General features: G+C 38.0%; 1 protein-coding gene across 3 annotated transcripts in view; it reads right to left on the reverse strand.

Annotated features, from left to right (window-relative positions):
- Positions 1-26,726, reverse strand: part of LOC122788852 (protein FAM227B-like) — a 717,156-nt gene that overhangs the window by 271,373 nt on the left and 419,057 nt on the right. For all 3 annotated transcript variants that reach the window (XM_044055748.1, XM_044055747.1, XM_044055749.1), the window contains exon 4: positions 510-584. In XM_044055748.1, coding sequence (XP_043911683.1) covers positions 510-584 — 75 coding nt within the window. The remainder of the gene's footprint in view (positions 1-509; positions 585-26,726) is intronic.

The raw sequence follows: 26,726 nt of genomic DNA on the forward strand, positions 1-26,726 counted from the left end.
TTCCTAGCCTCTTTACCTTTTGTTGATGAATTCCCCCTTAGTCTTCTCAGAAAGCTTTTTGGAAGGAGGGGGAGCTCCAGGAGAAGATGCAGAAGATGTGTAAGGGAATAAACCATTAATACTAGATTGTTATAGCACTTAACCTCAACCTGATGGTTAAGACCTGTACAAATATCACATTAAACGTCTAGCTGGGCTGATTCCAGACAATAAACGTACTTCTGTTGGGCACTAGAATTAGGAATCTTATGCACAGGAGGTGCATTTGTTTAAGTCAGTAGGGATGTCAGACATGTCAGACTTTCATTTAAGTGCACTTTCGAATAAATGGAGTCATACTTTTTCTTTTTGAAAGCATGAGCAGTTTTGTTTTTCTCAAGCATTGTCTAACTACTCACTTCTGCCATATACACATGAGTAATTCCAAATATCATAGAAACAGTCTTCTGCAACACACTTGTTAATATACTTCCAGCATGTGTATTTTATGAAAGGGATTGTTATCTGACCTCTCAATTTTTCTGTTAAAATTCACTTGTTGCTGTTGTATCTCTGCTAGCTGTTTTTGTGTTCGATCTTGTAACCTGAAAAATACAAAAATACAGTGCATAAGGCCACAAAGTGACACAGCGAAACTGACTTATAAACCAACCATTTAAAATAATTAGCACATGACATGACTTACAATAGTTACTTAAACAACTTGGTAAAGCCCAGTAAAAGGAAGCATTGTAACCCACCTAGCAAGCCATGTAGTACACCTTTAGATATTTAGATACCAATAATGGAATTAAGAAATCAGTACTTTACAAACACACTATCACTGACTTTACTAAAGTATGATTGCACTTGTGAAATGATGTTGAGTTTTATTTCAGAAGATAACAAAAGTATAGAAAAGAAGCATGTTTCCTGCTTTTAATACAGTTAAGGGCATATCTACACAAATTTCAAGCATTTCTTGTCAAAAGTGCTTTTCATTCTCTTTAATACAATTCCCAAAGAATCAATTACAAAGAAGGTATAAGTAGCATGCTGTCCAATTTCTGCACGACAGCATCTGTTTACATACACATTTCATCAGCCCCCTGATTCCTTTTATCCTCACTTAAGAATAAGACCCTATGATACTTAGCAGTAGCCAACAATCCACTCTCTTCCACAAAAGAACCATGACCTCTAATTTAGAAGCGGTGATTCTCATTTCAGCTCCTTCAAGCTCAGCAAAAAATGCTTCAGTGCAGAGATCAAAGTCACTTGAGGACATCATCTTCACCTGCAAATAACAAGAGATGCAACTATCGGATTTACATATTAGATGATCTTCAAATCTTGGCTGCATCATGACATCTTGTCCATGAAAATCACAATCATATCTAGAGACAAGATGTACCCTTGGTGGAGTCCTACACCTATCTTGAATATCATTACATTCAATAATAATTTTTTTTTGGTGCGAAAGCCAGGGAACCTTTTTGGCTAGGCTTATATAGGCCCCAGGGCCGATAGCCTAGTACCTACCTATGAACCTATGAATACAACATTTCACAAAATTGTTTAGATGCAGGTCTAAAACATCAAATTCCAAGTTCCTTGTTTCTGAAAGATTTATTAGTCAAGTCTACTAATAAAGTTTTAGATTCACAGCATCTTTATGGCAGCATACCTTTGGATGTTCCTGGGAAATGTATGCATTTCTACAGAGCTGAATTCTGAATGGTAATCTATTCACTATTATTGATACAGTACATGTTTTTTTCAGTAAATTACAGTCACTGCTTTGTGCATGATGTATATAAATCTTTTATCATGTATTGGGTGCTATGGTTTGCCTTAGAGAGCTCAGAGCAGGGCAATAAGAAGATTTTATCATCACTATATAATTATAGTAAAAATATTTTCAGGACCTTTTAGGAAGTCTCAATTACAATACAAATAAAATAAAAATCCAAAACAAATAATATAAAACATATTTGCTCAGTTTGATAAATGCTAGGACTGATGTACATTTTTCCACCTCTGTCCCTGCTGGACAGGAGCTTTGGATGTTAACTTGTCTAAACATGGGCTAAACTCTTGGCTAGGTTTATAAATGCCTTAGGGCCAATAGCTTAGTAACCTCCTATGATCCTATTAAAACAGATCCGGCAGTCTCAGCTAAAATCAAAATCCTTTCTAAACTAGAAAGTTTCTAGCTCTGTTTTATATATACCAGTAGAATGTCAATCTCTAATCCAATGCAGCACAGAATTTTAGAGAGTAAAAGTACAGAAAGAAAACAGAACCTATAACCCAGAGTACAGAACCTATGACCCAGAGTACAGAACAAGGTGAATTCATACCTGTATGACTCTCAGTCCATGCAAGGCTTTAAAGGTCAGTGAAGTAACTTTGCAGGGGCACACCGCTTTATTGGTAGTCATGCAGAATGCTCTGCAATAATTGAGGTGACAGTACCCAACATATCTTTACTTTATAAATACACATTTTTTTATATTTTCATGAAATATAGGAAATATTAATCTTCTCTACCACAAGGCAAAATACTGCATTTCCTAAAGTGAGATGGTTTTCAAGATGACAACTTTTACAGTTTTATCATCAGTCAGGGTCTATATTTGGATTCAATATTAAATTACCCCAAACATTCATGCTTAAGTGACAAATCGATGCCACAAAATAAACTTTTTTACTAACTACTTATGTTTTTTGTTTACCGCCACAGTTATTTATATACAACTCACTAACAATGTTGTGATTTGCATCTATGTTAAGTAGTTTGACAAGAATGCTTTAAAAAGGTATGTTTAAAAAAGTATAGAATATGTTTTTGAATGCATAATATACGTATGTCAACAGGATGCATGCAGTCTTAGCATTCAGTTATCTTTGTATGATACAAGAATTATAGCAAATAACTAACAACAACCAACAACTGATGGTGAAAAAATTATAAAAAACAAAATCACAGTAATTCACTAAAACAAGTGGAATAACGGAGAAACAACTTTAGCATAATAATACTTTAATATCCGCTTTCGTCAACAAAATGAATTCTTCAGAAATCCAGACATTTAAATACCTTTAATCAACCAATCAGATAAAAGCAATTAAATCAAATAAAACTATTAATACATCTAATATAAAAGACTTTACAAATAATTGACTTTAAGCCTTCTGTTTTTTTAAAAAAACAATGTTTATGACCACATTTAAGCTTGGATATTTATCAGCCCCTAATTTTAACTGTCATAAAGTTTCTCTTATTTCAAGCTTGTTCTTAAAACCCCCCCTCTCATATCAAAGGGCACCCATTCAAGTACAGAACAATAACATTTTTTATACTTGTTACAACTTATCGAATGCTTAAAAAGGTCATTATTCCCATCATGTTTTTTAATGGAATAAACATGTTTTTAATTCTATCTTGAAGGCGTCTTGTTGTCATCCCATTATAATATGCTAAACACCCAGAACATTTAACAATATACACTATTTCTTTAGTGTTACAATTGTAATATTCCGGAATCTGGATAGTATAATTATAGTGCTCAACATTAATAAAGGGGCCTTTTTCTATATACCTACAACTTGAACAGGTTCCACATTTATACATCCCCTTCTGTTTCATAGTTCTAAATATAGTCACCCTACTATCATCTCTGTGTAAGATGGTCTTAAAATGTTCCCTGCTTTTGTAAACAACATAGGGTTTGATCCCCACTATTTTATACAGTTCCATATTTCCTTGAATTATCTTCCAGTTGTTTTTAATAATATTCTTAATATCAAAGGTATCAACTGAAATCTCCAAACTACAATTCAAGTTATTAGAATCACCTCCTTTATCTAAATAATTACCCACCTGGGAAACAAAACCCTTTCTCAAAATAGGGGTGAAATAATCACTTCTTTTTTCATTCACTTCATTAGCTGCTCTTATTAAAAATTTTTGTCATAACCTCTAACTTCAAATAGGGACATAATAAACTCAACCTCATGGTCATACGGGACACCCTAATATACTGTCCCCTGGGAATGTTCTTTTTAACAAAAAAGGGTGGTTACTATGAAAATGAAAATAGTTATTAGAAAATACTTCTTTCCTATGTATACTACTATTTAACACATGCTGGCAATGATTCCAAACCAATTTAACATCCAAAATACAGACTTCTAAACCACAATCACCCCACGTAAATTGTAAAAACTCAGATTCACGGTTTAGTCGATTGAGTATCATAACACAATCTTCCTTGTCACCTTCTACTATTAAAAAAAGATCATCAACAAACCTTTTGTAGTAAACAATATTATATTCTTCTATAATACGAGTCATAACTTCATATTCCTACCACCCTAAAACTATGTTGGCAAACACTGGAGCAATAGGGGACTCCATAGCCACACACATATTTTGTTTATAACATTTTTGATTAAACATAAAATAATTACTATCCAGCCAAATTTCCAATAAATCACAATAAAAATTCCCATGGGTGACAGAAATAGCTGTAAATTTAGTTAAGAATTTTCTAGCATATTATATCCCTTTTGTGGGGAATCGAAGCAAACAGTGGCTTTATATCAATGGTACACATAATATTCCTGATGGGATCAAATGTATAAAAGTCAGTAAACAATCTAATTTTATTCAAGAAGTCCAATTAAATATTTTTGAAAGTCTTTGAAATATCTGCCCGGTGTGTAGGTATAAAGTTTAATCCAAGTTCAAGCACTTGGTGGAGTGAGTGGAGCCCCTAAAGTGTTTAATTTGTCTAATTTTAATTTGCAATTTAATCATTTAAAAGTGCTTGAACTTGGATTAAATTTTATACCTACACGCCGGGCAGTTATTTCAAAGTCTTTGGTGGACTTAAAATGATACATTAGAAAACTGAATTTGAAGTATGTCTTGAATGATGCAAATTTACATGTTAAAAGTATAACAAACCATCTGTCTATAATCCAATGTTAAATAATACTTTGAAAGTGCTTGAGTGCATCTGTGAAAAGGAAATAAGAGAGGTACTCAGTAGTAAGAATGCTAAAAATCTAATTATAATTTAAGCATTGATGAACTGAAAGCCTTGAATGAGATTAAAAATAATACTGCTGTTAGAATTATGAAGGCAGACAAGGGGGGGTGGGGGCTTGTGATAATGGACCAAACACACTGCATTTCAGCTATGGAAGACTTACTTAACCATCAAAATTATTAGACTTTGGTTACTATGAGAGATGTTTATGAATGTTATAACAAGGTTTCTATGTTTCTTTATAGCAGTTTGATGGAGGGTCTTCTTGATCCTGAATTATACAATTTTATGTTGATTGGTAATCCCACTCTGGGTGTGATGTTTGATATTCCTAAGCCTCACAAAAATTTTAACCTCCCTTTAGACCTATAGTTTCTGCCCCCAAATTATGCTACCAAAGGTATTTCTCTTTTTTTGGATTCAACCCCATACCCACAGGTTTAAATCATTTGTTCAAAATTACATTGTTTACTGACTCTTAGAGATTTGATCCCATCAAGGATATTATGTTTACCATTGACATAAAGTCACTGTTTACTTCTATTTCCCACAAAGAAGGGGTAGAATATACTAGAAAATTCTTAACTAAATTTACAGCTATTTCTGTCACTCAGGGGAATTTTATTGTGATTTATTGGAAATTTTGCTAGATAGCAAATATTTTATGTTTAATCAAAAATGTTATAAACAAAATATGGGTGTGGCTATGGGGTCCCGTGTTGCTCCAGCGTTTGCCAACATAGTTTTAAGGTGGTGAGAATATGAAGTTATGACTCGTATTACAGAATAATGTAATACTGTTTACTACAACAGGTTTGCGGATGATCTTTTTTGATAGTAGAAGGTGACAGGAAGATTGTCTTATGATAATTGATTAAACTGTGAATCAAAGTTTTTCAATTTACCTGAGGTGATTGTGACTTAGAAGTCTGTTTTCTGGATGTTAAATTGGTTTGGAATCATCGCCAGAATGTGTTAGATAGTAGTATACATAGAAAAGAAGTGTTTTCTAATAACTATTTTCATTTTCATAGTAACCACCCTTTTTTTGTTAAAAAGAACATTCCCAGGGGACAGTATATTAGGGCATTCCATATGACCACTGATGATGTGTATTTTCAAAAAGAGATTGAGTTTATTATGTCCCTATTTGAAGTTAGAGGTTATGACAAAATTTGTTTAATAAGGACAGCTAATGAAGTGAGTGAAAAAAGAAGTGATTATTTCACCCCTATTTTGAGAAAAGGTTTTGTTTCCCAGGTGGGTAACTATTTAGATAAAGGGGGTGATTCTAATAACCTGAATTGTAGTTTGGAGATTTCAGTTGATAGTCCTGATAGCAGGAATATTATTAAAACAGCTGAAAGATAATTCAAGGAAATATGGAAATTTATAAAGTAGTGGGGATCAAATCCTATTTTGTTTATAAAAGAGGGGCAAATTTTAAGACCATCTTACACATAGATGATCCTAGGGTGACTAGTACTGCATTTAGAACTATGAAACAAAAGGGGATGTATAAATGTGGAAGCTGTTCAGATTGTAGGTATGTAGAAGAAGGCCCCTTTATTATTGATGAGCACTACAATTATACTATCCAGATTCCTGAATATTACAATTGTAACGCTAAAGGAATAGTCTACATTGCTAAATGTTCTGAGTGTTTAGCATATTATATTGGGATGACAAGACACCTCCGATATAGAGTTAAAAAACATGTTTATTCCATTAAAAATAATGACAGGAATAATGCCCTTTGTAAGCATTCTATAAGTTGTAACAAATATAAGAAATTTTATTTTTCTATACTTGATATGAGAGGTGGGGAGTTTAAGAAAAAATTTGAAATAAGACTAACTTTATGGCAATTAAAATTAGGGTCTGATAAATATCCAGTCTTAAATGAGGTCATAAACATTGTGTTTTTTTTTTAAAACAGAAGGCTTAAAGTGTTTTTTTTTCTCTCTGTTATTCCACTTGTTTTAGTAAAATTACTGAGATTTTGATACATGAATTATAATCACAGAGCCATAAGCCTAACCAGCCTCATATGCAAAACTGTGGAAAGACTTATCTTGGAACTAATAAATAAGGATGTAAGAAACATCAAACACTGGACCCATCTCAGTCTGGATCTGTCAGTGGTAGGTCATGCTTCCTCAACCTGGTGGACTTTTTTGAAAAAGTCACCAAAGCAATGGATGAAAAGAAAACAGTACACACTGCATACCCTGACTTGGCCAAAGCTTTTGACACAATCCCCCACTCAGGCCTAGTCAAAAAACTAAATAAACTAGGAATAAACCCCTATGTCACCTGCTGGATTGCCAGATGGGTCACAGATAGGACACAGGAAACCAAAATAGGAGAAGTTACGTCCACAAAGAAACCAGTCACCAATGGAATCCCCCAAGGTTCTGTGCTGGGAGCTCTCCTGTTTGGCATTTATTCATCAGTACAATTAAAATGCCTAATATTATACCACTGATTAGGCTCAAGGACAAGGATCTTATTAGCTATTTTTCTTTAGTTTTGTATCCTCCAATGAGAGTTCTAACTGTTAGATCTTCTGAATTGTTTTTTTTATGCACTTTCAATTAGCTGATCCCTCTCTTTCATTTTTGTGTTTTTTTGTGTAATAGCCTTATAGAAACAAACATTAACAAATCAAATAATATGTCTGACTGAAACCAAGATATCAAACCTAGAAAGGCTTCTTGCAATGTGCTGGTGCATATATCCTGAAAATGAAGCTTAAAGCTATTTAGGAACTTAGAGCCCTAGGAAATATGTACCCAGTCCTCCATAGTCCTTGTAGAACATGTACAACATGCTGAGTATGAGGTAGGAAATAATTAGGCTAATCTGTAAAGGGTACAGAAATCTTGAAAAGCTACTGCCAACCAAAAAAAAAAAAAAAAACTGAATATCCTTGAGATAATGTCATACCTGAGAATACATATCAATGAATGGCAAAGCCTTAAGTAATATCTATGACCGGAATTCTCACTCCTAAATTGTCTTAATTTTTACTTCCTTTCAGACCCTGACTAGTCAAAATTTTATAAATCTTACTATAATCTCACATTATGGTAAAGTCTCTCCTTTGGAATCCACTTACCTAAACAAGTCAGTCCATGTTTTTTGCTTAACAAAGTTTTAGTTTTCCTAACATACTGACTAACTCATTATAAAATACATTGGACTGAGAGCCCAGTACAAATTATTGAGCAAACTGTTCCCATTTAATTTGCATACCACTGTTCATAAGTCATTCACAAAATATTACTTCTGGTATACTATTTAAATGAAAGTTACGTACTTATAATATCAATAGAGCCATGCTGTCTCATTTTCATTTGGTTCAAATGTTGGGTTTTCAGATTTGATTGTATTCAATCTTGGCGCCTTCATCTAGAGCTGTGGATTTGAAGCTCTGACTCCTCCCCTACTCATAATTCCCTCCTCTCCACTAAGTTACCAACGATTGAGTTTGCTGACTTAAACCAAATATAGATCTATTCCAGAAAACTGCAGAAACCTGTAGGTGTCAAGGTTAATAGACTAGTTAATACCAAAGTAAGAATCAAAGGAACATTTTGAACAGACATGGTCTTATGTGAGGTCTGTCTGAACACTAGAATCTGTAGGTGACAATTTTGGAAGGGGGAAGGCGGGAGAGATGTTGAACTGGATGGAAATGAGACGACAAGGATCTATCATTATGGTAGTACATAATTTTCATATCTGATGTTGTGTATTTTCATCCAATTCAACATTTGGGTCAGATTCTCAAGCTGCTGAAAGGACACCTGGGTGGTATAAATGGAGGAATACCTGTGAATAGAGGAACCAAAGGTTGAATGTGTTCTAGACTGCTCGTCCAACTTGTAATGAGATATAAACGTGTGGACTGTGGACCATGTTGCTGCTGCACAAATGTCATCAATGGGAACTCTCATTATGAATACTGTAGAAGTAGCATTTTGCTCTTGTAGAATGAACTTTTAGTTTTGTGTGCAGGGGTAAAACTCAGTCATTATATACAAAGGAAATGCGGTCTGACAACTATTTAGAAATTGTGACTTTCAATATATTTCTTCCCAGTTTTACCTTAGAAAAGGATATAAACAGTTGATCTGACTTTTTTATATCCTTGGCAAAGTGTAAGTAGAATTTGATCTGCCTGTGAACATCTAGTGTGTGCAACAGATATTCCCCTTTGTTTGAGAACTTGGGAAAAAAAGATGGGCAAATCAGTAGACTGATTCACATTTGTTTTGGATGTCATCTTTGGGAGAAAAGAAGAAGAATTTGTTTTCATGATTACTTTATCTTTATGGAAAATGAGATAAGATGGTTTGTGTGGCAGTGCTTGTAATTCAGAAAGCCATCTAGCAGATATAATTTTGACCAGGAAAATGGTCTTCCAAGAGAGATACTTAAGATCCACTGAGGCTGCTGGTTCATAAGGTTTCTGAGTTACAGTATAAATCATGACTGTGACATCCCATTGAGGAACTGGATCCCTAATTGGAGGTCTTAACAGGAAATTTCCCTTCAGAAAAAACTTTGGTGATTTTAAGAGAGGCAATAGAGGAGTCATTATGCCCTTTGTGAAAATGTGAAATGGTGGCCGTTTGCATTTTGATAGTAAAAAAATAGATCCTTGCTGAAAAAGTTCTGACAGAAAAATACAAGATCAGTGGGAGAGGAGCTAGGAATGGATCCAATCTACTTGATAAAGCCTAGATAGAAAATCTTTCCACTTCCTTTGATAAATCTTTTTGGTTGATTGTTTTTGTGAAGAAGAAATAATGTGAACCACCGATGAAAGCCAGACATGTCTGGTTATCATCAAAATTGGAGAAATCACACAGTTATCTTCAGGGCTGGGATCCAATACCAAGGCAGGTTTATTAAATGAGGCCAAAGGAAAGGGAAACAAACCTGTTAGGGCTAGAAAGGAGCAATGAGGATCACCAAGGTCTTGCATCTTGTGGCTTTCTAAATTAATGCTTTGTTGATTCTTTTCTAAGACTAAGCAACAGATGCTTTTGAATGAGAGAAGATTTTAACATTTCTTAAGTTTGAAGTCCACATAGCACAGACAATCTCAACATACATAAATATTGTCAACATATCTTTAGCCACATGTATTTATTGCTCCAGTCTCTCCCTTCTCCTCTTTACTTATGATTTTGTAACAACCTGCTTGGCAGTCATTCAGGTCTTCTACTTGTGTCCTATACTTATCACAAATAAATATTTTTAAGAACTGAGCCAATTACGTCTTAAACAGATCACACTGTTCATTATATGCTAAGTGAGCTACATTTAATAAGCCTTGCCAATTACTAAAGACATTTTCTATTTTTGTATTAAAATATTATCTTCTGCAATAAACAAATTAGTCCACCAACAAGCATGGTCAGATAAAGCAGGAAAGTGATCAACTGCTTTAATGAACAGCCATGGAACCTAGATATTAATATTTTATCTCTCCCAGAGTAAGTCTGACATTTGTAAGAAAAACACATGTAATGCCCCACAGAATGGTTTAATTGTCTAAGTACATCAGCCATTCTCATCAGGGAAGCATACCTCAATAAAACTCTACCCACTGAAAGTGATCTGTGAATACTGGGGCCATGGTATAATTTATCCAAGCAAAAATGTATTCTAGTACCTCCACAGATAACTACTTATCCTTCCAGAAAGACAGAATAGTTGTGTAAAATCTTACAGTAACCATATATATCCTTCTCTTCTGTGTTGCAGTATTTTTTACATGTGGGTTGCATTCCGCCCTATGATCCAACGTCCAGCCAGTATACAAAAACGTCAAGCTACTGCCAGCACGTGGGACATCGCATGTCTGCTTTGACCACATCAGCCATAAAAAGATGTCTGCACATACCATCCTCAGAACTAGAATGCCCCATGAGGAACAGGAGTCCTAAGGAAAACAATAAGTTATCCAGGGAAGAGACAAGATGCAGGGGGAAGGTGGGAAGGACAGATTTCTGCAACATAGAAGAGAAGGACATCTATGGTTATGGTAATATTTTACAAAACTATTGTATGTCCTTCTATTCAATGTTGCAATATTCTTAACATATGGAAAGTGCCATAGCTTAAATGGAACCTAGGGAGGAGGAACAGAAGAAGGTTGCAAAGAAGAAGACTTCAGAAGGACATGAAGAATAGCCCTTACAAACTCTATTCTGGACCTAGAAATAGAGTCCAACTTGTAATGTTTAGTAAAAGGGTGCACAGAAGACCAAGTAGCAGCCTCCAAAATGGAGTTGGTATCCAGACCCTTAAAGAAAGTCCCTGAGGAAGCCACATATCTAGTTGAATGTGCTCTGACTGAAGTAGCCAAAAACTTACAATGGAAATCATAAGAAAAGGCAATAGCTTTAGAAATCCAGGAAGAAATGGTCTGTTTAGAAACAGGCAAACCCAGAGCCCTGAGATGAAAGGAGACAAAAAGCTGATCTGACTTCCAAATGGCTTTAGTCTTGTCCAAGTAAAATCTAAGTTGCCTGTGTACATCCAAAGTATGCAAAATTCTTTCACTAAAGGACTGAGAGGAAGAGAAGAGGATAAGCAGTTGGACAGATTAAGAGACAAGTCACTCACAACCTTAGGCATAAAAGAGGGATTGGTTTGAATGGAAACTGTGTCCTTGTGGAAAACCAAAAAAGGGTGGAAATGTCATCAAGGCCTGTAACACGGAGACCCTCCTAGGAGAAGTCAAGGCAACCAGGAGCACATTTTTCCTGGTGCATAACTTCAGTGAAGCATAACCTGCAGGCTCAAAGGGGGCACAGTCAGCTTTTCCAAAACATAATTAAGGTCCCAAGGGGAGGAAATGATTTTCTTGGGGGCATAATATGAAGGATGCCTTTAAGAAAAAGCTTGGCTTCCAATCTGGAAGCTAAAAAAGGTGGCAATGGCAGGAAAGCAGAAAGAGCAGAACAGTGAACTTTCACAGAAGAATATGATAAGCCACTTTTTAGAAGCTCACACAGGCAAGAAAGCATAACAGGAATGTCCACAGTAAATGGATCTAGATTTCTTTTAAAACACCAGATAGAAAATCTTCTCCACTCGGAAATATAAGATTTTCTTGTATTGGGTTTCCTGGCCTCCAGCAAAACCCCAAGCACGTCCTGAGAACTGAAAGGGATCAGAAGTTGATCCCCCACGGGGTCAGTTGTAATGTTGACAGATTTGGATGAAGTAAATATCCCTTGTTCTGTGTAAGGAGATTCATCCTGTGATGCAACTTGTGGTGCTGGCCCTTGGCTAACTGCAGAAGAAGGGAGAACCAATGCTGTCTGGGGCAAAAGGGAGTCACTAACAAGATTTTCAGTTTCTCCTGCTGAATCTTCAGCATGACTTTCTGTATGAGAGGTAGGGGGGAATGCATAAACATCCCCTTCCATGAGAAAGAAAGGGCATCCACCTTCCAAGCCAGAGGATGTGGGGTCCTGGCACAAAAGAGAGGAAGTTGTCTGTTCTGAGGGGAGGCAACCATTCCAGATATTTGGAAAATCTCCTATATTATCCCCCTACACAAAGGTGGGAACTCAAATGACTACTCTATCGGCCAATAGATCTCTTATCACCCTTAGCAAAAAGTATGGAAAAATGCATTCACCAACAACTCTTACATCATCTATCTCAATATAACATAATAGCAAACTGCTAACATGGCTTTAGGCCATCACATAGTACCACTACTGCCCTTTTATCCTTTACAGATACTATCAATAGAAACCGCAATAAAAACATCCTCTCATCTGCACTCTTTATTGACCTCTCAAAAGCTTTTGACATGGTAAACCACACCCTCTTAATCAATATTCTTGAATCCCTTTCCTTTGACTCTCAGGCTGTTAAATGGTTCAGATCCTACCTCAGCAACAGGCAACAGGAAGTTCTCTGGGAAAATCAAATTTCATCCTTTCTGCCAGTCACCATTGGAGTCCCTCAGGGCTCCATTCTTGGACCACTTCTTTTCTCATTATTTATCAATGACCTCCATGTAGTAATTCCTCAAGCCACCTGCATTCACTATGAAGATGATTCTACGCTAATATGTTCAGCATACTCCCCTTCAGAACTATATTCTCTTACTCAAAATGTTTTTAACACTGTAGAAACATGGTTTGCAAAATGCTGCCTCCTTCTTAATGCCAAAAAAACCAAACTCCTTCTCTTTACCCCCACTACCAAGTCCTCCCCCCATAGATTTCTCAGTCTCTTCCAATAATGGCACTATTATATTCCCTGACACTACCACTAAACTGTTAGGAATAACCATTGACAATAACCTTACATTTGATTACCATAGAAATAACACCATTAAAACAGTCAACAGAAAAATAAGCTCCTTATATAGAATAAAACCTTTTCTAACCCCAGCAGCCAGAACCAAGATTATTCACTCTCATCTAATCTCTACTCTTCTATATGCCTCACCTATTTATACCAACCTAAAGAAACATAATCTCAACAAACTAGCAACTTCCTACAATAACATCGCCAGATTTGCCACTGGCAATCCCTTTAGAACCCACCACTGTCTGAATCTTTGGCAACTAGACTGGCTTGAATTCCAAAACCATCTGATAATCTCCCAACTCACAACTGCCAACAAGTTATTTTACCAACCCAACACCACCCCTATACTCTCCAATCTCTTAATCCCCTATAAAAATCTGAATTCCCTACGTTTTTCTAGCAAACTCCTCGCTAGCATAACCAAGTCTAACAACATGGCTGGTGACTCTCTGTTTACTAACTCAGCGGGAAAAAAACTGAAACCTGCTACCCAATTAACTAACTCTAATCGCATCCTTGCCTCTCTTTAAACAAAAACTCAAAAACCACCTCAAAACACACTGGTTATGCCCTTGTAGTAACCCAGACTAACCACCCTCTTCCACCACTGTTTTTTTTCCTCTTCCTAACAAACTTCCAAACATTTTAATGTTTATTCTTGTAAGCAAGGCTGGTACTGTTTAAATTGTAATTCAACATACTGCTGAAACATTCCTACTTGATGTGAAAAATTCCTTACGAATCTTACTGTGCTACATTATTATTGTTGCTTTTTCAAGTGTAAATATTTTACTGTTGCTTTTTCAAGTGTAAATACTTTTAGTATGTTATAATTACTTGTTGTATTTTTTTATCAATCCTTTCATTTACCATGTAATGACATTTTTAATTTTTCTGTCTTGTTGGAGCTTTTCTCCCCGGGCCTCTACTGAAAATGGAAATATATCCAGCTAGACTAGCCCGGTTAACAAATGTAAAATAAAAAATAAAATAAATAAAATAGATCCAGATGTGGACTACACAACTAATGAATCAGGTCCAAGAACACATCCCGATGAAACATCCATTCATGGGATTGTGTCATAGTCTTGCTTAATACATCTGCCACAACATTTTGAAGAGTGACCTTGTATTGAATGGCTAGCTCCCATGCCTTCATTGGCAGCCTGCATAGAAGGTAAAATTTGGTACCTTCCTGTTTGTTTATCTACTATAGGACAGTGGTGTTGTCTGTAAGGATTTTCAGAGGACCTGGCTGAGAACGAGGGTGGAAAATTTGCAAAGCTATGAGCAGAGCCTCATTTCCCTGATGTTGATTTGTTCTCTCCTCTGAGACAGAGACCATAGACCCTGATCTTTCCTGGATGCAAAGGTCACCCCAGCCCACGTCAGAAGCATCTGTGAAGCTTTGCTGAGAAGGCTGGGGCAGAAGAAAAGGAAGACCTGGATTCTAAGAAAACTGCTGAATCCACCAAAGGAGCTCTGATTTCAGACATGGAAGAAGTGGAAACATGGCATCTAGTGGATGTGCATGCTAAGACCAAATAGTCTTTAGAAATCACTGAAACTTTCTCATGTGCAGTTTTGCAAAGGGCAATGTGGGAATTGCGGAGGCCATGAAACCTAGGAGTCTGAGGAACTCCTGGTTGAGATGGCAGGAAATGTTAGAAGGGTCTCTAATAAGTAAATGAGAAATTGAGCCTTGTCTGTTGGTAGAAAGACCATTAGCAGGTCTGTCCTGAACCTGTACCCCAAGAAAATGTGATCTTGAGATTGAGTAAAACTGGATTTTTTTTAAACTGATGGTGAAGCCTAGGTTTTGAAGGAGATGAATGGTCTTCTCTAGGATTAGAGATAAGAGATAGGATTCTTTTGCAAGGAAAAGAAGGTCATCCAGGAAGGGATAAACCTGAATACCCTGGACCCTCAGAAAGGCAGTGGCCAGAGCCAGGTACTTTGTGAACACCCTTGGGGTCATGGAAAGACCAAAAGGCAAGGCAGAAAATTGAAAGTGCAAAGAACCCACTGGGAAATGTAAAACAATTCCTGCAAAGAGGATGGATGGGGATATGCAAGTAGGCATCTTTGAGATCCAATGAAGCCATGAAGGCCTGAGATGAAATGAGTGGGAAACATGTCTGCAGGGACAACATTTGGAAAGAAGGAACCCACAGGAAGGTGTTCAAGTGGGAAAGACCTAGAATTGGTCTCCAAGGACCATCTTTTCTTGGAACCAGAAACATTCTTGAGTAAAGCCCTTTGCCTCTCTGATCCCAAGGAACAGGCTGTATGGTGCCCTGAGACCTCAGCTGAGAAAGAAGGTCTGGACAGAGCTGCATCTGACTGGAGGGGGGCTGTGGAATACCCATGAAAGGAGGGACATTATTCCAAGTCAAGAAGTAACCTTTTTGAATAATGGACAAAACCTAGGTGTCCTGAGTGATCCTTGTTCAGACTGGAAAAGAAAAAGGAAGGCGAAGAGAAAGAGGGGTATGACTTGGAAGAAACTCGGTAGTCACAGAGAACTGGGTTTCAGCTAAAAAAGACTGCTGAAAAGAGGGAACCGAAGAAGATGATTTTGACTGAGGGGGTCTTCTAGAAGACTTCTTAGGCCCTAGAAGAAGAAGCTGAACATACTGGTCTCCTAACAAAAGATGTTTTGACAGGAAAACTCCTATGAAATGTAGGAACTGGAGAAAAAAAGAGGTGTTTAAGATATTGGAGTTCCCTTCCTTCTTGTAGAGCCTTAAATATCTCTGGAGCTGCTGAACTAAATAGAGCAGCCTTGTCCAAAGGACCATCTAGTAACTTGGCCTTAATGTCATCGGGTAATGATTGAAGTCTCAGCCATGAATACCTCCTAAGCACAGAGGCAGAAGCAGCAGCTCTAGATGATGCCACAGCAGCATCACAGCTGCACTTAATGAAATGCCTAGCCACCTGAGAAGAAGCTACCAAAAGAGACGTGATGTGAGTTTTAGTCTCATAATCTGGCAAAGAAGATAAGGACTGAGAGGCTTGAGAAAACAATGCTAAGGAATACCTGGACATATGCACCTGGTAATTAATAGATCTGATTGCTAAAGTGGAAGAAGTATATACCTTTTTACCCAGTCTCAAAAATCTTGCTCTCTTTGTCAGATGGAAGAAGCTTGGCAGAAGGGGATAACCGGGAAGACTTATCTGAAGCTATGAAGATCACTGCTGGATCTGCAAAGGAGCACTTGTAGAGACATTTACAATAATCAGGAACCTTATAAAACCTATCAGGCCTCTTAGGAGCTGGAGCCTGAGATTCAGGGGTTTTAGTAGAAGAAGCAAATACTTATAAGAAAGCTGGAAGGACTGGAGGGTCTGCAGAGGATGAGGGAACCTCCATGTGAAGGAGGTCATAGCATCTCTTCTGTTCTTCAGAAATCTGAGAACAATCCCATTTGAAGAAATCCCTCATCTTAGTAATGGCTTTTTCAAAGGAATTTTCCTCCTGAGGGGAATCTCCTCCATTAGATTCCTCCACAGGACCTGCATATTCCAAAGGTGAAGCAAGTTGGGTGGAATATGCCAAAGAGTCATCATCAGAAGAAGAGTTCTCAGAAGCAGAATCAGAATCAGGTACCTGAGATACAGTAGCCTGAACTGGGGTGGAAGAAAAAGAAGGCAGAGGGGAAGTAGGTTTCAAGGCCATCAAGGCCTTAACAAGACCCTGAGAAAAAGCTTCCCAATCCAACTGAGGAGAGGAAGAAGAAGGAATGCTAGGGTGCTTAGTTTTCTGCTTCCTCTTAACATGTCTTTCTGGAAGAGGGGACAAAAAAGAGGAATCCAACGTAGGCCTAATGGCAGACGAAGCCAGATCCCTAGTTGCAGCATCAACTGCATGGACGTCGCTGGAGTTCTACAACCCAACGAGCTGTGTTTCCCCTATATCACCCAAAGAGGACATCTGCAAAGCCTCGGATGTGCTGGGATCTATTCCCCTAGCAGGTTCTGCAGAGATACCTGCCAAAGAAGAGATCCAACCTCTGAGCATACCACTGGATCTTCAGCAACCTCAAGGATGATCTGAGGCAGAAGGTGCAGAGGAAGAAGATTCAGGCTTCAGCTTACTCACCTTCATCTTTAAAGTCAGCTCAGCTGAAGGACTCCGGCAACCTCCATATTGTCTTTAGCCAGACATTTGATCCTCTGATTCTCCAGATACAGATTCAGAGCTGAAAGATGACTATGCAAAGTTTTAGGCACAAAGGTCTGACAGAACAGGATCGATGGTCGTGACTAGGCCCTAAACAGAAAAGACAGAACTCATGGGTATCTTTATGTGGAATCTGCCTTCCACACCTACACTTTCCCTTACTGAATGACATGAACAAAGCAAAAGGCAGTAACAAGAAATAAAATCCCCAATGGAGCACTTATCTGAGCTGGTAGCAACACATCAACAAAGTCCGACTGCAGACCGAATATAGTAGTCAACCTTCTGAATGGTGGCAGAAACGTTCTGAGGATTGTACTTGCAGACGTCCTTTTATGGCTTACATTGTCAAAGCAGATGTGTGACATCCCATGTAATGGCAGTAGCTTGAAGCTTTTGTTTACTGGCTGGACGTCGGGTCGTAGGGTGGAATACAACCCATACGTAAAGAATTCTGCAACACAGAAGAGAAGGACATCTATGGTTATGGTAAGATTTTACACAACTATTCTGTCTTTCTGGAAGGAATAGTTATCTGTGGATGTACTGGAATAAATTTTTTGCCTAGATAAAGTATGCTGTGGCCTCAGTATTCACAGAACAGTCTCATTGGGTAGAGTTTTATTGAGATATGCTTCTGTGATGACGTGATGAAAACGGCTGATGTATTTAGACAACTAACCATTGTGTAGGGCATTACATGTGATTTTCTTACAAATGTCAAGCTTACTCTGGGATTGATAAAATATTAATATCTAGGTACCATGGCTGTTCATTAAACCAGTTGATCACTTTCCTGCTTTACCTGACCATGCTTCTGTTTTGTTAACGTTTGTTGGTGGACTAATTTGTTTATTGCAAGAGAGAATATTTTAATACAAAAATAGAAAATTTCTTTAGTAATTGGCATGGCTTATTAACTGCAGCTCACTTGGCATATAATGAACAGTGAGATCTGTTTAAGACTTAATTGTCTCAGTTCTTAAAATATTTATTTGTAATAAGCATAGGACACAGGTAGAAGACATGAATGACTGCCAAAGCAGGTTCTTACAAAATCATAAGTAAAGAGGAGAAGGGAGAGACTTGAGCAATAAATGCATGTCGCTAAAAATATGTTGACAATATTCATGTATGTTGAGATTCTCCACGCTATGTAGACTTTAAACTTAAGAAACTTTTAAAATTTTCTCTCATTCAAAGGTATTTGTTGCTTAGTCTTAGACAAGAATCAACAAAGCATATAGTATATAAAATAAAAGATGGGCCCACAAGAAATATGCAGAACTGTGTAAATGACATTCTAGACTCTACAGTAGTGAACATGATGTAATACCTTATGTCAAAAAGTCAAATGCTTATCTATCATCTCTCCATTCACTCAATCTTAGTCAGGAACCAGTAGTTATTAGCAGTGATCACAAAAGAAGTGAAACTATTTTTTAAGGAGCACATCAAAGATGAAGCCCTATGTCTACAGTCCACTTTATTTTGTACAATGCCTAGAGGTAAATAAATATTAATAATTTTGTGCCTGAGTCTATACAGTGACCTTATAAGTGACACATTTTTCTTGTTATATTTATTTTGTGACAGAAAGGAATATCATTCCTTATTATCCTTGCTAGTCACATCTGCCTCCCACCTGGTTAACAGGGGTAGGTTCCAACCAAAAAAAAACATTTTAATAGTTTTCATATTTTTATTACTATAAATGCTTCTCCTTTAGGAGCAGGGTATGTGGTTTAAGCTTTCTGGCATAAATGAAAATTCTGGAATGTTTAACAGGGCTAGTAAACCCATTAACATTTCAGGAAACGAATGTAATGATCTAAATTAACTTATTTTATCAAAAGTTGGGGTCCGCTAGGTCCATCAATATATTACTTTTGTCCCAAGTTGAAAAACATAAAATCATAATGCCAGCAATGTAATGTTTCAACATCCTTGGTATTTAAAATAAAATTAAATTAGATGTTTCAAAGTCATTATGGTAAGTTTTGTTCATGTAATACAATTCCAAAACACCATAGAGTTTAACCACATGGTTAACATGCCAACAAATAAACCAGTAGCAACTGTTAAAATGAACTATATGCATAAACAACAAGTAAGTGCTTCCAAGGGTGAATCAGTAATCATCTATGCCGAGGAGATACACAGTCTCTAATCATGTCAGTACTTGCTATGTATAAAGGTGACAAAATCTTAAGATCCCTAGTGACAAATATTGCAGTTACATAGAGGTTCTTCTCTCCCCTATAAGACTTATTTTAAAATAATTGGAGTTCAAAGGAAGAAAGAAAACGTTAAAAACAAAACAAGTTAAATAATACTCAATAAATTGTTCTCACTTTCACTTTGAACCTCTTACTGATCATCATCATCTTCTTTCGGCTGTTTCTGTTAGGGGTCGCCACAGTGGATCATCTGTTTCCATTTCTTCCTGTCCTCTGCATCTTGCTCTGTCACACCAACCACCTGCATGTCCTCTCTCACCACATCCATAAACCTTATCTTAGGCCTTCCTCTTTTCCTGTTACCTGGTAGCTTCACCCTTAGCATCTTTTTCCCAATATACTCAGCATCCCTCCTCAGCACATGTCCAAACCAACGTAATCTTGTCTCTCTGGCTTTGTCTTCAAACCTTCCAACCTGGGCTGACCTTCTAATATACTTATTCCTAATCCTGTCCACCCTCGTCACACCCAGTGCAAATCTTAACATCTTTAACTCTGCCACATCCAGCTCTAACTCCTGCTTTTTTGTCAATGCCACTGTCTCCAACCCATATAACATAGCTGGTCTCACTATCCTCTTACTGGTACTCGTCTGTCACAAATCCCTCCTGACATTCTTCTCCACCCACTCCATCCTGCCTGTACTCTCTTCTTCACCTCTCTTCCACACTCACCATTACTCTGAACTATTGATCCCAAGTATTTAAACTCATCCACCTTCGCCACCTCTACTCCTTGCATCCTCACCATTCCTCTATCCTGCCTCTCATTCACACATATATTATGTCTTAGTCCTGCTGACCTTCATTCCTCTTCTCTCTAGAGCATATCTCCATCTCTCCAGGGTCTCCTCCACCTGTTCCCTACTCTCACTACAGATCACAATGTCATCTGCAAACATCATAGTCCACGGGGACTCCTTTCTGATCTCGTCTGTCAACCTGTCCATCACCATCGCAAATAAGAAAGGGCTCAGAGCTGATCCTTGATGTAATCCCACCTCCACCTTAAATGCATCCATCACTCCCAACGCAGATCTCACCGCTGTCACACTACCCTCGTGCATGTCCTGTACCACTCTTACATACTTCTCTGACACTCCCGACTTCCTCATACAATACCACAACTCCTCTCTAGGCACCCTGTCATATGCTTTCTCTAAGTCTACAAAAACACAATGCAACTCCTTCTGACCTTCTCTGTACTTCTCCATCAACACTCTCAGAGCAAACATTGCATCTGTAGTGCTCTTTCCTGGCATGAAACCATACTGCTGATCACTAATCATCACGTCCCTTCTTAACCTAGCTTCCACTACTCTTTCCCATAACTTCATGCTGTGACTGATCAATTTAATCTCTCTGTAGTTACTACAGCTCTGCACATCACTCTTATTCTTAAAAATTGGTACCAAAACACTTTTTCTCCATTCCTCAGGCATCCTCTCACTTTCCAAGATTTCATTAAACAATCTGATTAGAAACTCCACTGCCATTTCACCAAAACACCTCCATGCTTCCACAGGTATGTCATCTGGACCAACAGCCTTTCCATTCTTCATCCTCTTCATAGCTATCCTTACTTCCTCCTTGCTAATAACATTGTACTTCATGATTCACTATCCCCACATCATCCAACCTTTACTGATATACATACAAAAAGAAAACAAGTAGCATGTATGTTGTATTATAGACTTAATAGTCTTATTGCAGTATTCCCTGAGTTTCAAAGGCTGTAAGGAAGCCAGCAGTTGTGTCACTTCTCAAAAGCATGGCCACTTCTCAAAATCATTAAAGACAATAAACATTTCCCTATGCAGAATATTAATACACTTAATTTGTGAAATACACTATTGCCTAGAGAAAAAGAAAACCTGATATAAATGGTCACAGTTGATCTTAAACTAGGTAAATCTCAGGTAAAGGGTCAGAAGCAAACCCAATGGCTTGTCAATTTTTCTAGATGCTGCTTCAACTTTAATGGTGCCATTATTGTTCAGAAACAAAAATAAAAAAAAAAAGCTCTAGTATTCATAAAGAGCAAATTCCAGCTGGTATGTTGCATCTGTTAATTTATCTGACAGTCTGGCAGTTAGTGCGGAGGATTAATGCAATGAGCTGTTAATGAATGCTTCTTGTTGTCTAGGGTTTGATTCTATCAGCCTTTATTTGCCTACTGTGAGACAATCAACAAGTCACCTAATCAGACATTGCTTTAGAGCAAGAGGGGATTTGGGTTAGACCCTCAGTGGTCCACTAGACTACATGCCTAGTAACCACTAATGAACCTAAGTCTGCAATAAAACACACTAGAGAGTGCAGTTTAAAACAAGCATTAATAGTGTGCAGCATACTATGACATTCCCACTCTGTCATGTTGCTCTGCCCCTGCAACGATCTTCATGTGCAGACTGCTATTAGACAGTTCAGACTGACTCTCTTCATTCTTCCAAGCACAGCAGTTTACTTTATCAAGTTTAATGTAACAATATTAATAGTAAAGCATGCTCTAAGATTCAGAAAAAGACTCACCACTTGCACTAATTGCCCATCGCAAGTTGGTCAGTTAGCACAATGGCAAGAAAATGGAAATTGGAAACAGGTAAGGCTGCAGTGAGAAAGACCACTGATTAGTGTATTTCTGAATTGCAAACTAGTGTGATCAAATCTGATCATGCCAGGGGCCCATGTGACTCATCGTTGGCAAAGGCACTCCACACACACACACACACACATACACACGCGCACACACACACACACACACACACACACACACACACACACACACACACACACACACACACACACACACACACACACACTCACGCACACACACAAAGTGATCAACAAACAAGGTCCACTACAGTTGATTACACTCACAGAAACATTCACCCTTTCATCCACATAACCCACACACAGTGCAAACTACACACACACACACACTCACACACACACACACACACACACACACACACACACACACACACACACACACACACACACACACACACACACACACACACACACACACACACACACACACACACACACACACACACACACACACACATACACATACATCTAGCATCTCGATTAACTACCAAACACCCAGACAGACAGGCAGAGAGAGAGGGAGATACACACACACATGCACATGCACATTCATGCAGCTTCATACATTATTGACCCTACAGATTCTGGTGACTGGTGGTCACTTTTTCTCTTACACTAAAATTTTACTCAGTGAAATGAGTCTCTGAATTAGTTCTGCCAAGCAAATCAAGAGCTGGGGGAAGCACCTGGCTATTCAGAATTAGACACAACTTCAGACCACCACATTAGCATGCAGCACTGCCTGCAAGACTGCCGTCCATACTGAGGCTGCTGGGCAGGGAAAACTTCAGTGGCAGGGCAGTCTAAGAATTGGAAATACTTAGCATGATGAAGAAAACTTCTGAGTTAAGGCTTTCTTGCTGCATTATGCATTTCTGTGTCCCAGGGATAGTCAGAGTCCTCCTTCAGAAAAGTCAAATGCCCAAGTTCTTAATACACTATTTGCTCAGTCAGAACTCTACTCTGATAAGGATCCTTCAGTTCTTTTCCCAGCAAATGCTAATAAACCTAAAATGGGCACCTGAAAGGCTGAAGGCAAGACTCTCTTTTACATTTAATTTCAGTTACCAGGCATGTAGAATAATAAAATTGTCCTAAAAATTGCTGCATTACCTGTATCCATAATATAGAAGATAATTCACTGACATTGATATCTTTCCTTCTCCCACTAATCTCTTTGTTTAACCTTCATTGGACGTGTCACTCCGTAGCATAGAGGGATAAAGCTTTGGCTATGTTGCAGATGACACAAGTTCAAATAGTGGCTTGGACACCTGTAGGAGCTGGCAGGGGAGGAAGGCATTCAGCAACCACTGCCTGCTCACCCATCCAGGTAGAAAGGAGGCAGCCATAACTTGCCACATGGGTAGCACCTTGACAGCTAGTATGAGGTGATTAGCCCAAGCAGCCCAAGTCCACTGAGCCTGCAATGCTATGTGCAATTGTACTGTGAGCCAAGGGGTACCCAGAAAGGGCAACTATAGCAGAGCTTGGAAGAGCCACTGCAGGAGAGGAGAGGGGAGGGGGATCTTTGTCAGGGAAGAGGGTAGGCTGCCCAGCAGGATGAACAAAGTTGATTGCTCCACACCACCCTATTCTTGCTGAGAGTGGATGGGCTCATGGGGGATTCCCTGGCAGGAACGAAAGGGCCATAGGGCTTTCACCTGCCTGGGAATCTCCAGCTTCCATAACTGTTGAATGAATGGGCCAATTAGTGCATATAGAGGAGCCATCAAAGTCAGTCTTGTGGGCTGCAAAAAAAGAAAAGTTTACTGGGACACACAGTAAGCTGCGTTTTGTTTATCTAGCATTAATTTTCTGGAAAGCGGGAAAGCATCTGGTATTGTGTGCCCCGATGCTTTTTCCATGATACATTTTGTGTCTCATTGGCAATATGGGTGAAATATCAGAGTCTGGGCACTTTTGTCTTAATTTCTGTTCAGTATCCTCAGGACAGTGCCTTCTCCTCCTGGCAGTTACTCCTGAAGCTGTGCAGGATAAATTTCCATACATACATAAATACATACATTTCCATCTGGTAGCCAGGCATCAGTGGATAGCAGGCTGAAATGCAACACACTTAATTCTAGGTTTCTGTAGAATAATCATGGTCACAAAGAACTCTGTTCTCCTTTATTTTTATCATTTTTTCAGTGTGCTGACAGTGAAAAGAGGAGTTTCTTTCTTTATGATAAATGATTCATATCTTACCAGCAATAGTCTAAGTATGCAATCACTTAAATGCTGGGGTAGAAACAATCTATGTGCTCTTCTTATTTTAATATGTTTCAGAACCAACTCAGTCTATGTGGCTAACTTCCCTTTAATGAATTCAGCACATCTGTGTGCTTTCTCATGTTTGAAAATACCTGAGAATCTTAATTTTTTTCTGGAATTTCTTCAAGGTCAATATTCTCTATCCTCAAGGTCAATAAGGTTAGCTTCAATGAGTTCCAGCCATCTTTTAGTCCTGTTCATAATGTGTTTTACATCTCCCAGCTTAATGTCTTTCTACTCCAAATGACTGCAGTGCTTAGACAGTGCTAATCCCATTTCTGCCAATTTCTGGTCAAATCTCTCTACATATTCCAACAGTTTAGTGTTAATTTATTGCAACCCTGGCATGATTTGTTCAAAACAGGATCTCTAATCTTCCTTTTCCATAGTGTTTAAGTCCTTCATGTTTACTTGCTTAGTGGGTGGTTGTTGACAATATAGTTGCAGACCAGACATTGTGGTCCCCAAATTGTTCTTTGTTTTCATTCAGGCAGAGTTATCTTCCATTTTTAGGCATTCACTGTTGTTTTAGCCTCAGAAGTAAATTTTCAGTGTTATAGTGCAAATCTTGATTGTTGTTCGTAAGTCTTGCAAATAATTTTGTCTTATAGAATGGGGGAACAAGGCTCAATCACTATGTGTTTTACTCATATGCTTGCAAGAGCTCACCTTAAGGGAATAATTTTATCCATTTGCCATCAGGTATTCAGTTGGAATGCAAAAAATCCAAAGTAAATCCAAAGGGCCTTAGCCTATTCTACTATTATCACATGTACTTATATATAATGAATGAGGATGTATACACTTCTTATCCTGAATGGTGATGTATACACCCCACCTTCTCTAGTCCTTTTCTGTCTGTCTCATCTCGATACTTTTTAAATAATGTACTTTCCACCTACATTCACTCCTCCATGCAAATTTGTGTTTACAAAAGTCATTCTATAACTACATTCTAATGAATAACTACAGTCAAATGAATAACAACTGTTATTTTACAACCTTACTCTCATCATTTACCTCCTCAGTGCAACTAATCATCTGTCTCAACTTGCCCCAGTCCTAATACAATTGTATGTATGAATATAACATATAAATGTATGTATGCAATACATGTTACCATTTTCTGACTGTACCCTAATATGGTTTACTATGTAATATAACTTTTTGCTTATTGTCACTGTGTATTATAGATATGTAATAATACTTTATTGCTTATTGTTACTGTGTTTTTGGAGCTTTTCTCCCTGGGCCTCCACTGAAAATGGGCTCCCTGAGCCCAGTGGAACTCCCCGGTCATCAAACTGGAAATAAATAAATAAATATATATATGTTTGTATGTATGTGTTTATGCATACACAGTTAACATGTGAGAGAGCTTAATGATGTTATACACAGTTGATATGCCAATGAATTAACTGATTTACATTAATGAATGTGAATGTGAAACACAGCTGTAAGAGACAACAGGGAAATCAGAAGAGACACAATAGTTGATTTAGTTAGGAACATGACACTCACCTGGCCTACATAGACATGTGCACATAGTATTAATTATACGGCTCTATCAACCCGCTTAGTGTTTGGTAGTGATACAATCTCACTTGACTGTCCATACTATTTTGCAGTCTGAACTTTCTTTGAGATGCCATTCCTAATTACCCATGATGGCCAATAGGAGCCCACACCCCCATCTATACCACTCATTAGAAACAGTCCCTAATGACCCCTGAAAGCCACTTCATTGAGATTCCTCTTATGTGTCCAACTTCTTACGTGGCCTGCTACTCATAAATTAAAGTGTATCAGCAAGTTCCTCTTTTCTAGGACAGAATGAATTCTCAGTCACAGCACTTTGCATACTTGTACTGAATAGTGCGCCTACACCATACATTATGCATGAAGTGTTTGAATATCCACTCATGTCTCTTGTTTATTCTGAGCTCTGTTGGCTATCACCCTTGCCTGAACCGAGAAGACGCATAGTAGTAGCTGTTCACCATTCCCATCCCCT

Source organism: Protopterus annectens, chromosome 14.part0 (genome assembly GCF_019279795.1).
Source record: "Protopterus annectens isolate FY-2018-M chromosome 14.part0, PAN1.0, whole genome shotgun sequence".
In the NCBI taxonomy this organism is placed as follows: Eukaryota; Metazoa; Chordata; order Ceratodontiformes; family Protopteridae; genus Protopterus; species Protopterus annectens.